The 12,025-nt window shown below is 39.4% G+C and overlaps 1 protein-coding gene across 4 annotated transcripts in view; it reads left to right on the top strand.

Moving 5' to 3' along the window:
* The window catches only part of LOC117531707 (complement C1q-like protein 2), a 29,613-nt gene that overhangs the window by 12,415 nt on the left and 5,173 nt on the right, over positions 1-12,025 (top strand). For 2 of the 4 annotated variants that reach the window (XM_034194820.1, XM_034194822.1), the window contains exons 1-9: positions 2,197-2,271; positions 2,366-2,450; positions 5,066-5,140; positions 5,754-5,837; positions 5,926-5,988; positions 7,064-7,117; positions 9,287-9,349; positions 10,814-10,876; positions 11,060-11,188. In XM_034194820.1, the coding sequence (XP_034050711.1) occupies positions 2,426-2,450; positions 5,066-5,140; positions 5,754-5,837; positions 5,926-5,988; positions 7,064-7,117; positions 9,287-9,349; positions 10,814-10,876; positions 11,060-11,188 (556 nt within the window). In that variant the 5' untranslated portion in view covers positions 2,197-2,271; positions 2,366-2,425. Of the gene's footprint in view, positions 1-885; positions 955-2,196; positions 2,272-2,365; positions 2,451-5,065; positions 5,141-5,753; positions 5,838-5,925; positions 5,989-7,063; positions 7,118-7,198; positions 7,261-9,286; positions 9,350-10,813; positions 10,877-11,059; positions 11,189-12,025 lie in introns of those variants that run through there. The other 2 variants (XM_034194819.1, XM_034194821.1) reach the window with 2 other exon arrangements.

Genomic DNA, 12,025 nt, shown 5'->3' with positions numbered 1-12,025 from the left:
TAAAGCGACACTACCAGACCAAAATCTCTCATCAGCCTTTAAAATTTTTACCGAAAACCAGCTGAATTTATCGAATGGTGTCCACTCAGTTGTGCCTTACAGTTTTTGAAAAAATTTTGATCAAACAAAGCAGCAGTCTCTGAGCCATTCGACGAGAGGGTGGGCGACTCCTCACTCAAAGACTGCCCACAGGCGAATGATGTAACCGACAGGCGTGAAAAAACTCTCGCACGAGGGTTCAAGCATGTCTGATGTAATCACACGTGATTCAAATCCATATGGTTTTTGAAAATAATAACAAGGTCGGATACTTTTCTAACAGACATCATATATAGTTTTGCTGGTTTATATGGAGTTTGCCTCTGTGTTACATATTAGCTGCAGTCATTTTGCTGATAACAGATTTGGAGCTCATTAAATAGTTCCTGTCTTAATCTCATGATAATATCACCAGTAATCTGTCGTAAATAATCTCAGATTGCACAAACACACTAATCACTACAAAACGCCGTGTGAAGATTTGGGAAAGCACAGGCTGAGAGGTTTGCTTGGTAACAATGTTTTAATACATATGATTAATGTTGTAAAAAGGTGAATCTGCTGCTGTCAGAAGCTGCTTTAAGATGCTCAGAAACATCCAGGAGCCATTGAAGATAAATTCAAAGACTCAAATGGCAGCGGCTGAATGTGACACGTGCACGCGGAGCGAGCAGAGATGCTCCAGTTCTATCAAATCACTTTCTGTCTGTTAAACAAAAGCATTCAAACGCAAATGGACATGAACGAAGTAATATGAGGATGATGTCACAGTTGAAGTAGTTGGCAAGTGTTTTGCTCGTGAGCACGTTGGAAGCAGAAGACCTCAGAACACGTCTTTTGTTTCAGCTGTGCACAGTCGACTCGACTCACTGGAGGAAGAAGTGAACAAGTCTCCTGGAAACAGCATCATCCTCAGTAAATCACTCACTCACTTCACTCATTCATTCACTCTGCTGGAGGCCATGTTTATGTGTCTCACCCATTCATGACTTTTCATTCTTTCCATTTTTATTATCTGTCATCAGTGAATATATTTATTAAGTTACGGTTGTATTCACATCAATGATGGTCTGTAGGTCTGATATTTGATGATGAAGGTAGATGAGGATCACTCGTGTCGTGAGGGTGCTTCAGTTATGACATCTGCCTCAGTTTTGAGGAACTCACTGAAGTGGAAAAAACCAAGAACACGTCCATGTTCGCCTGTGGTAGATAGATGGTTACTGTCAAGAGGAACCAAGATGGTTCCTTAGTGTGGATGATGTGACACCAGCATATGCTCCCAGGTCTGTCCTGATTCGGGGTCGACTGATCAGATCGGTCTGGCGTAGACTGATTATCGGTGCTAATAACTATCCAGGTCAGGCCGATAATTGGTCAGTGCCAGACCAATAATTGGTCAAACCATAATCTTGATCATGTGGACATTGATGACCTGTTGAGAAACTTTGGTCTGTATATTGCACAGTCTAAAACATATAGTAGAAGTGTATCTGGTGTCTGGTGTTTCTAAGGCACACTTTTGTGTGCACTACCAGAGTGTACGTGCATCATAAACCTGCTTATGTAAGCTGCATCTGAATATTACACCGCATAAATAACATACACACGACTTTACAGTCTATGATGCAGTCGCTTCCTGCCGTCTCATGACAGCAATGCACCAACTCTGCAGCTGACCGCACCTCATTTTAAGCCCAACACACCCATGGCTGCACAGAAGAACTAGTGCACATTTTCTGTTTAACATCATGGGCACTGAGTGTGAAAATGACACCTGTGTTCTTGGTTGTATGTATGACTTCATCATATCAATTTATTATGAAGTCAAACATATTAATCAATCACATGTGTTTTTCAGACAGTTTTCCTTGAGCTTTGACCAAACTTCTCCAAAATATAATCACCTCTAGAGATCTGTCAAAGTAATATTCTTACCAAGTTTGAAGGAAATCCATCCAGCCATTTTTGAATTATCTTCTCCAAAGACACACACACACTAGTCAAAACAATATCTTGCCTTCCCAGCTTCACTAATGCAGTAAAAGTATGCTCCTTCCAGATGGCAGCTACAAGCTATAACTAATAGAAGAAAGAATCAGTAACTTTAATCTCAGGGCGGGGAAATGAAGTTTTGGGCGTTTCCATCACAAACAGGTCGACTGTCATCTGTGGAAAATGGTCTGAAGGAGGGAGACCGACGTCTGGCTGAACTGATGACTGAGTGTAGAGGTGATTAAAATCCTGAGCTGATGAACACGGTTAAGTATGTGATAATGTGTCTGCAGTAAAACTTCAGTAAACCTGATTTTTAAAACACTTTCAGCTCAATCTGCGAATCTTTCAAGGCTGGAAAATGGGCTGAGTGTGAGTCAGCGTCGTCTGGATGATCTGCGGACAGAATTCCACAGGTGAACAGTCTGTTAAAATACATTTATTCAGTATAAAGACACTATAAAGACAACAGGTCAGCCTTAATGGGAAAATGCAGTCTGCAACCTTGCCACTAGATGGCACTAAATCCTGCACATTGTAGCATTAACTGTGCTGTTTATTACACACACTCATAGTCATGTTTGGTGTTTAGCAGAAATTGCTGAATGTTGGTCCAGCAAGTATTTGTCAAAATATATAAACGTGGTCATGCGGTGTCATCAAACACCGGTGGCAGGGGCGCCCAGAGAGGCCCCTAATACAATTATAATACTGACAAAATGATATGACACTCAGTTATAAACTTACAATCACACATATATTTTATTCACAATGTATTGTTAACACTAAGTTTATTTGTTTTGGAAACATTTCTCAACACTTACCCCCACCTCTGTATTTACATTAAATTCTTCAGTCCATCTGCTCCATCAGACTACTGCAGAAACATTTCATCAATGAGTGCAGGAGGAGAGTCAAGAGAGCTCATAGCAAAAAAAAAGAAAAGAAAAAGAAACTAAGGATTGGCAGTACAGTAGTGTTCAGAATAATAGTAGTGCTGTTTGACTAAAAAGATTAATCCAGGTTTTGAGTATATTTCTTATTGTTACATGGGAAACAAGGTACCAGTAGATTCTTACAAATCCAACAAGACCAAGCATTCATGATATGCACACTCTTAAGGCCATGAAATTGGGCTATTAGTAAAAAAAAAAAAAAAAAAAGTAGAAAAGGGGGTGTAGTAGTGTGGCATTCAGTCAGTGAGTTCGTCAGTTTTGTGGAACAAACAGGTGTGAATCAGGTGTCCCCTATTTAAGGATGAAGCCAGCACCTGTTGAACATGCTTTTCTCTTTGAAAGCCTGAGGAAAATGGGACGTTCAAGACATTGTTCAGAAGAACAGCGTAGTTTGATTAAAAAGTTGATTGGAGAGGGGAAAACAGCTGCAAATAATTATAGGCTGTTCATCTACAATGATCTCCAATGCTTTAAAGTGGACAAAAAACCAGCGACGTGTGGAAGAAAACGGAAAACAAACATCAAAATGGATAGAAGAATAACCAGAATGGCAAAGGCTCACCCATTGATCAGCTCCAGGATGATCAAAGACAGTCTGGAGTTACCTGTAAGTGCTGTGACAGTAAGAAGACACCTGTGTGAAGCTAATTTATTTGCAAGAATCCCCAGCAAAGTCCCTCTGTTAAATAAAAGACATGTGCAGAAGAGGTTACAATTTGCCAAAGAACACATCAACTGGCCTAAAGAGAAATGGAGGAATATTTTGTGGACTGATGAGAGTAAAATTGTTCTTTTTGGGTCCAAGGGCCGCAGACAGTTTGTGAGACAACCCCCAAACTCTGAATTCAAGCCACATTTCACAGTGAAGACAGTGAAGCACAGTGGTGCAAGCATCATGATATGGGCATGTTTCTCCTACTAAGGTGTTGGGCCTATATATCGCATACCAGGTATCATGGATCAGTTTAGATATGTCAGAATACTTGAAAAGGTCATGTTGCCTTATGCTGAAGAGGACATGCCCTTGAAATGGGTGTTTCAACAAGACAATGACCCCAAGCACACTAGTAAACAAGCAAAGTCTTGGTTCCAAACCAACAAAATTAATGCCTCGCAGATGTGAAGAAATCATGAAAAACTGTGGTTATACAATCAATCAATCAATTTTATTTATATAGCGCCAAATCACAACAAAGTTGCCCCAAGGCGCTACAACTAAATACTAGTTTAGTGATTCACAGGATTGCTAAAAAAGCAGTTTGAACATAATAGTTTTGAGTTTGTAGCGTCAACAGCAGATGCTACTATTATTGTGAACACCCCTTTCTACTTTTTTTTTTATTTTTACTAATAGCCCAATTTCATAGCCTTAAGAGTGTGCATATCATGAATGCTTGGTCTTGTTGGATTTGTGACAATCTACTGGTACCTTGTTTCCCATGTAACAATAAGAAATATACTCAAAACCTGGACTAATCTTTTTAGTCACATAGCACTACTATTATTCTGAACACTACTGTATATCACCCAGTTCTTTCATAGGCAAGATGTGTCTGTGCTGGAAAGTTCTGGAATGTTAGCCTGTTGTCTGTTCCTAACTTTTTCCATAAGCTAGCTGACTTTTCTCCCGTTAGCTCATATTTCTGAAGAAAACTCTGGATTTATACATTTCAGTGTTGTTTTAGTTAAATAATCGATGCAGACAAAGTTTAGCAACCTGCCCAAGCTAAAAAAAAAAAAGACTCATGTTCCACACAGACACGTCTGGAGCAGCAGCACGTCTGACAGTATGGGACACAATAAGATTTATTTTCATGGGGCCCAAAATCCCTGGCAGTGTCCCTGACCGGCAGTACATGGGTTTAAGTCTCATGGACATTGTGCCAATTTGGCCGGGACATCAGGGGATGATGCTCCCCAATCAGCAACTTGGATTTGGAGCAGTCCTGAGTTACAGTTTTTGCTGTGTGTGTTAGTTTGTTTTGTTTTTTCTGATAGGTCAGTTCACACACGTCGCTGTCCTCCTCATTTACAAGAACATTCGCTGATTCTACATTTAGTTTTCTTGATTTCAGCTCAAACATCCAAACTGTTGGATCTGGAGAGAGACGTGATCGTGAGACACAGCGGACTGGATGTCGTGAATGAAGGTAGAACCAACATCTGCATGTCCCACCATCCAGACTTCATCTTTCACACAGTATCCAGCCTTTTTTTTTTTCTTTTCATGTTTTCATCTATTCATATTTATTCAGTACTTCACACAGTTTAAAGGTTTTGCTTAAAGAAAAAGTCCCAATTCAAAGTCAGATATTGTTTTATTTCATAATGAATCCATGTGGGTAACAATACCAGGTTCTTAGTCGTCCTTCTTTAGAAATAATACAGTACACTGAATATTCTTTCAGGCATCCCTACTTACAGTATTTCACATAAACCCTCTGAGCTGCTTAAAATAACCGACAGGAGAGTATTTTGGTTTTGTGTTGCAGCGTCTTATTTCTGGACTGATGTCATTGTGGTTTCAAAAAATAAAACACATTATTACAAGTGCTTCTGAATGTACAGAGTCGCAGTGCTGCCACAACGTTTCACATTATTACAAGACACTGATGATCACGTTTTTTTTAAAGTGGTGTTACAGCACTACGCTTTCATTAAAAAACAAATCTTAAATGTTTTTCCTACACTGTGGATTGTGTGGTATGTGTGTGTGTTCTTAAATAATTGTTAGTTTAAAGTCACATTAAAAGCTGCTTTCAGCCTGTCAAGCTGAGCTGTGGGCTGTGACGCTCAGACTGAACTCCACCGAGTACCAGATCCACCACCTGACCACGGAACACACAGGTGACTCACTGGATGTTTAACAGTCATAAATATGACTGTTTTGTTCACAATTTCTTTTTGTCATCAAAAACAAATTGTTTCCTGTCAGTCCTGCAGGTCCGAGTGAGAGGCAGCGAGGCCGCGGTGCACCAACTGGACTCACACATCGAAGGTAAATTGAATCACATTGTTACAGCTTATAAATTTATGCAGTTTGTGTGCCTTAACATATGATTTAAAAGTAAGGTTATATCCAGGGTTGGGTAGTCACAGATTACAAGTAATCAGGGTTACATAATAATGACTGCTGGGATAGGCTCCAGCCCCCCACGACCCTTAATTGGACAAAGTGGATGAAGATGAGTGAGAGAGATCAAAAGGGCTTTTCAGTGTTAAAATCAAATATCCACTAAATCTGCAATACAGATCAGATGCAGATCAAACTTAGTCTATTCATTGAGAGTGTCAGTTTGCACCTCAATGGCACAAATGAGAGATCGAGGCACTTTTGATTGACATATAATGCAAAATGTATTGTATCACATTGGCTTTTAAATATTAAATTCAAATGTCTACAAAATCCACAGTCCAGATCAGATCTGGATCAAACTTTGTCAGTTGATAAAGTCCAATATTAATTCCAATTAATATTATGTCTACAAAATCCACAGTCCAGATCAGATCTGGATCAAACTTTGTCAGTTGATAAAGTCCAATATTAATTCCAATTAATATTATTGACTTTTGATTTTTTTTTTTTTTTTTGGGGGGGGGGGGGGGGGTGTAATACGCAAGTCACATTGGGGTATCACTTACAGGGCCTCCAAAACTAGTAAAATAAATAAATCAATAAATAAATAAGTGAATTATACTCTGGAAAATACTATATTTTTCAAATGACAAAAACTGCTGTGTAATTTGTATTCAGTAACTTATTAAACCTCAAAGTATTGGTGCTCTTATCTTGTAAATAACTTGAATTTCAGGCAAAGTCACACAGAAGATTACTTTGTCATTTCAGTTGTATTATTTCAGTGCCAGACTGAGCACCAGCCACCAGAAGATGCTCTTTAATAGAATAAATAAATAAATATGTGTCACGGGGCTGCCATTTGATTTTGAGGATAGAGTTTTGCTCTTGAACTATTGTTTCATGTTCTTTTAGTTTGACAATCCATTTCTCTGCTCAGCTTTACCGGAGATTTAAAACAGACTCAGGAAATGCAACGATTCTGCTTGTTTCACAGCTTTGGGGCACAAACTGAGATCCACTGAGGAGCAGCAGAAGACTCAGACTTTAGGTCAGGTCACAAACTGCCAATAAACATGGTTTAAGTTGGGCTTATTTTTAAAAAGATGATCAACTTACTGTATTTTTCAAGTCTGAGAAACAGACTGAGCTCCTGTGAGAACCACCTGAATGCACTGAGGACAGAAAACACAGGTACATATTTACACTGTGACTCTGAAACTGTTGACTTTGTGTCCAAACTAGAGTTATCCAGACAAACCCATAAATAAATAAATAAATAAATACTTAGAGCCTCTCAGCCACTAGAGGAGAATAAAATAAATAAATATAAGCTTGTTGTAGATTTCTCCTCCTTCTTCTTGTTATTGTTAATATAAAATTGTCACCCACTGGTAATGCACAAGCCAGTGAAAGGTAGATATACTTTGTGCACAAAGGACCAAGTGGAAGGAAGTAAGACCAGGATCCTCTGAGGTGGATTCAAACATTTGTATCACAGTCTGAATGGGAGGAGAATTGATGTTGGAGAAATTCTGAAGGAAGAGTGCTTTGCACATGAAGTGAGCATCTGACAAGGTGATAAGTGTGTAGCTGGAAATTGAAGCGGGTGATGATGAATGTCATCATTGCATATGTCCCACAAGTGGACTGTGAAATAAAGGAGAATGTTTCTGGAGTCAGTTAGATGAGGTGCTGGAAATAGCAACCAAGGAATAAAGAGTGAGTAAAGAAAAAGAATTGGGATAGTCAAAGAGGTAACGAAAGCAGACAGGAGTCCAAGTACATGTGGAGAAAGGTGAAAAGAGATTTGGATTAGGAATGAACATATCAGAGGGGAGAGAGCAGAAGGGTTTTGGTGAAAATCTGCTTGGTCCATGAAGTAAAGGAGTTATATACAGACACATGTTCAGCACTTCTGTATTATTTAAAAATTCATTTAAGAAATCGGGGGGTTAAATCCTCCCCTTTGTTGCAGCTGACACCACAAACAGAATCTAATTCTATCTGAGGCACTAAGTTGTAGAAACAAGTAAACTGTGTCAATGACATGTGGCAACTTATGGGACTGACTCAAACCCAAGACTGCTTCATGCAGGTGATGGTCATGTAACTATGAACCTGGGCTTCTTGTCATAATTACCAGACGGCAGGTGTGGCTTCACAACAAATGAAGTTACAATATTTGGGATAAAAACAAATAAAATCAATAACTCCCTCAATGTCATATTCTTTAGTTAACCAGGTAAAGTCCTCATTGACATTAGTGAGACCCTTTGGCTGCTCCCTTGTTTTCACTCTGGGTCACCACAACAGATCCGAGATGGATCTGCAAGTTGATTGAACACAAGTTTTACACCGGATCCCCTTCCTGATGCAGTTCCACATTACTTCTGGAAACGTGGCGGTGGGGGGTGGGGGGAATGGGTGGGTTGAACTGGGAACCTTCTGCACTGAATCCAAGAGTGACCTGGCCACGGAGGCAGCACAATATAAAAACGAGACGACGCAGGACCTATGATTTTGTTTTTTATGATGAATATTATTTTTGTGTGATGATGATGATGAACTGCAGTCAAGGCTGAACGTCAGTAAAAAACAGGTGAACGAGCTGAAGAAAGAGATGGAAGTTAAATGGAGAGGGACAAAGTCAGCACGAGAAACGAGACTCATCCTGTGATCGTGCAGTTTGAAAATCCTCCTTTGAGCCAAATTTATTTAGAAATGCAAAAGTAATAAGAATTTGAAATATATATCATGTGAAGATAACTGAGGAGGGTGATGACCTCATAAAGGGTACATTAGCTTGACTGTGTAATTTAAATAATAATAATAGCAAACATTAATATAAAAATGCTGAATAATGGGGGTTGATTTATTTTTCTATGAATGGTTGATTTGGTTTGTTTGTGATCGTTTAAGTGAGTGTGTGAAGCCAAGATGAAAAAAAAAAATCTGTTACATTTAAGAGCTTTCAAAGACGGGTTTTTGTGATTGTGGCCTGCTTCGTGATGTGTGTGTGTGTGTGTGTGTGTGTGTGTGTGTGTGTGTGTGTGTGTGTGTGTGTGTGTGTGTGTGTGTGTGTGTGTGTGTGTGAGCGAGCAGCACAGCACATTGTTTGCAGCACAGCCAATCAAAACGGTTGAAACTAATCGAAAACCCACTGCTACTGTTTTATTTTTTATTTGATTTTTTTTTTTTTTTTGTCATGATCCTGCAGATGTTGGAATCCGACTGAACTCCACAGACAGACTGATCCAGGAGCTGCAGAGCGATACAGCAGGTCAGTGTGTAGGACTTCATCCATCGATCTGAGTCATAACGCAACATAAAAATTACATTTCAAAATTCAAATTTACTCAATTGTGTAATTGTGTTAATGAAAACATAAAATAATGATAATATAAGAAGGAAACGGTGTTAAAGTAGATGGGTGCTCAGTGTGCACTCCTCTACCAAAGCCAAAAATGACACTAAAAAAAAACAAAAGCTACCAAAGCTACCATCCTGCCCCAAAGGAACTTGAAGTCGGGGTGCTGAGGGGGCTGTAGCACCTCCTGCTGTGAGGAGCTGCTGTTGCAGGGGAAATAAATTTACTGAACAAATCAATTGGGGAAAAAAACTTTTTTTCATTTATTTTGATATTAGTATAATAGTAGCTCCAAACCAACTCTTTTTTTTTATTATGGGTGACAGATGAGTGACAGGACGTATGAGCTGATTATATCGTTTGATAAGCTGTGTTTCTTGCTTTATCTTCTTGTTATCCGAATACAATGGATCTGATAAGAACAAAATCTGCAGTCCGTATGTGATTAAAAAATCCAGTTCTATTGACATTTTTAAATCTAGTCTGAAAACACATTTTTCTCGGCTGCCTACAATTGTTGATGGTGAAAACACATTTTATTTTCTAGTGTTTTATTTCTGTTTTTATGTACTTTTATGATTTGTTTTAATTGTAATATTAAAAAAAAATTAAAAATTTGTTTCTATTGTTTTTTGTGAAATACTTTCAGTGTTAAACAAAATTATTATATTTTATTATCTGTACATAGCTGAATATGCTGTTTTGACAGACATCAGTTGGATTTTCAAGTTTGCCGTCTATTGCAGGGCAAAATTCTCAAACTTAGTTTGAGAATGAACAAATTCATGAATCAAATGTATTTTGTAGAGTGAATGGGTCAGGTTATCAGGCATGATGTCTTTATATAGTCTAGACTCTCCCTCAGCACCCCAGCTCAGACTACCAGTCAATCGTAGTCCCGCCTCCAAATTTAAGAGTTTTGCAGTCAGACTTAATGTTCCAGCTGCATTTGACAAAAACTATTTCATTAGTTTTTTGTGCAGTTTTCCTCAAACTGGCACACAATTTGTGTGAAGAAATTCTGATGCCACGAATGACATAACGAAACAAAACAACAGTAATCAACATAAAATAATAAATGCCATTTACACAGATAAATGGTGTACAGAGTTTTCGTCTTTAACTGGATTTATTAACAGATGCAAACCCGGCCCAAAGGTGGTAATTTAAGTGTACATAAAAAGGCAGTGGTGTCGATCGTTTTGTTTGTTTTTGGGATAATGTAAACACAAACAAATGAAAATGATCTTCATGGAAGTTGCAGAGTGCTGTTAAACTGTGTTCTACCAGAACTTTGTGGAGGAAAGTGCACGACTCTGATGGTCATTTGACCTCAGCGGGTGTTTGTGGTAACAGTGTGTGACCTCTGACCTTCAGATGTGAGCAGCAGACTGAATGTTACTGAAGATCAGCTGGAGCAGCTCAGAAATACCAATGCAGGTTTGACCTTGAGCAACGTGTCCACAACACATGGACATCATTAATTAACAAATAACAAGAATGTTCATGTCACCCAAAACAAACCTTTTCTTCCACCAGCTTCGTCACTTTTTTGCAGTGTGAACATGTTAATGACCTACTTTGTGTGTTTTGGTCTTTGTAATTGTTGCTGTTTTACCTCAGATGACCTGAAGGTGGCGTTCTCAGTCGGTCTGTCTGATTCTGGGTCAGTTGGACCGTTTGATGAGGAGCAAATTTTAATCTTCACGAAAATCTTCTTCAACGTTGGCCGAGCGTACAACCAAACCGCAGGTAAACACAGTTTTAAACTTGTCTCCATTTATAGTTTTTATTGTAAATCTAGAGTTAGGTTCATATTCTATAGTTGGGCCAACAAAGATGCTGCTGTTTTTTGTCGTTCTGTCACAGTATCTGTGTTTAACAAGAACCAGCAGCTTTTTATTTCAATTTGTCATTTAATTGAGGTGACCAGACACTGTTCTTGGTCGCAGGTTTGCGGATCGTTTGTCACGTTGTCACTGAGGGGGCTCGGTCCTGATGTAAGCAGAACAATCCCTTCATAGACGGTCAATATGTCACGATTGGTTGCACGGTGGCGACGCCAAGACAAAAGGGGGCCATGGTCAGACACTAACTGTATAGTCAGTTGATTTAGGTAGTTAAGTTTAATGTGCACATGTGCATCTGTAGGGGTTCTCACTGTCGCCAGACACTTCTAATGCGGCGTTCACTGATTCAGTGGTGGTGTCAAAGTTCAACCTCTCGTCCGTGTCGTGACACCTAGGTAATGGTTCAAGTAGGGGATTGCCTGTTGAGGTTACATACGGTATGCACCTTGTGTGCCTTGTGGCTGTTACAGTAACCATGAAGGCCCAACAGGAGCCCTGAACACAACACAGCTAACTGGGCTCTGGTGAAACAAGTAGTCCTCAATGGCGGATGAGGTGATTGCTTGTTAACCCAACAGCTGTGAAGGTGGATGAAGGCTGCAGCAGGTCTGCAGACCCCAATCATCTGGATTTCCCAGCCATTGGACCCGACCAAGGATCTGTCAAGGACCGTGTGTTTGTCAGTGACATTCCCACGTTAAACAGACCCACACACAGGCGTCTCTAGATCAACCCTGGC

The sequence above is a fragment of the Thalassophryne amazonica genome, chromosome 19 (genome assembly GCF_902500255.1).
Source record: "Thalassophryne amazonica chromosome 19, fThaAma1.1, whole genome shotgun sequence".
Lineage (NCBI taxonomy): Eukaryota > Metazoa > Chordata > Actinopteri > Batrachoidiformes > Batrachoididae > Thalassophryne > Thalassophryne amazonica.
Note: the sequence above shows the minus strand (reverse complement) of the source record. Positions and strands in the feature narration are given on the sequence as shown.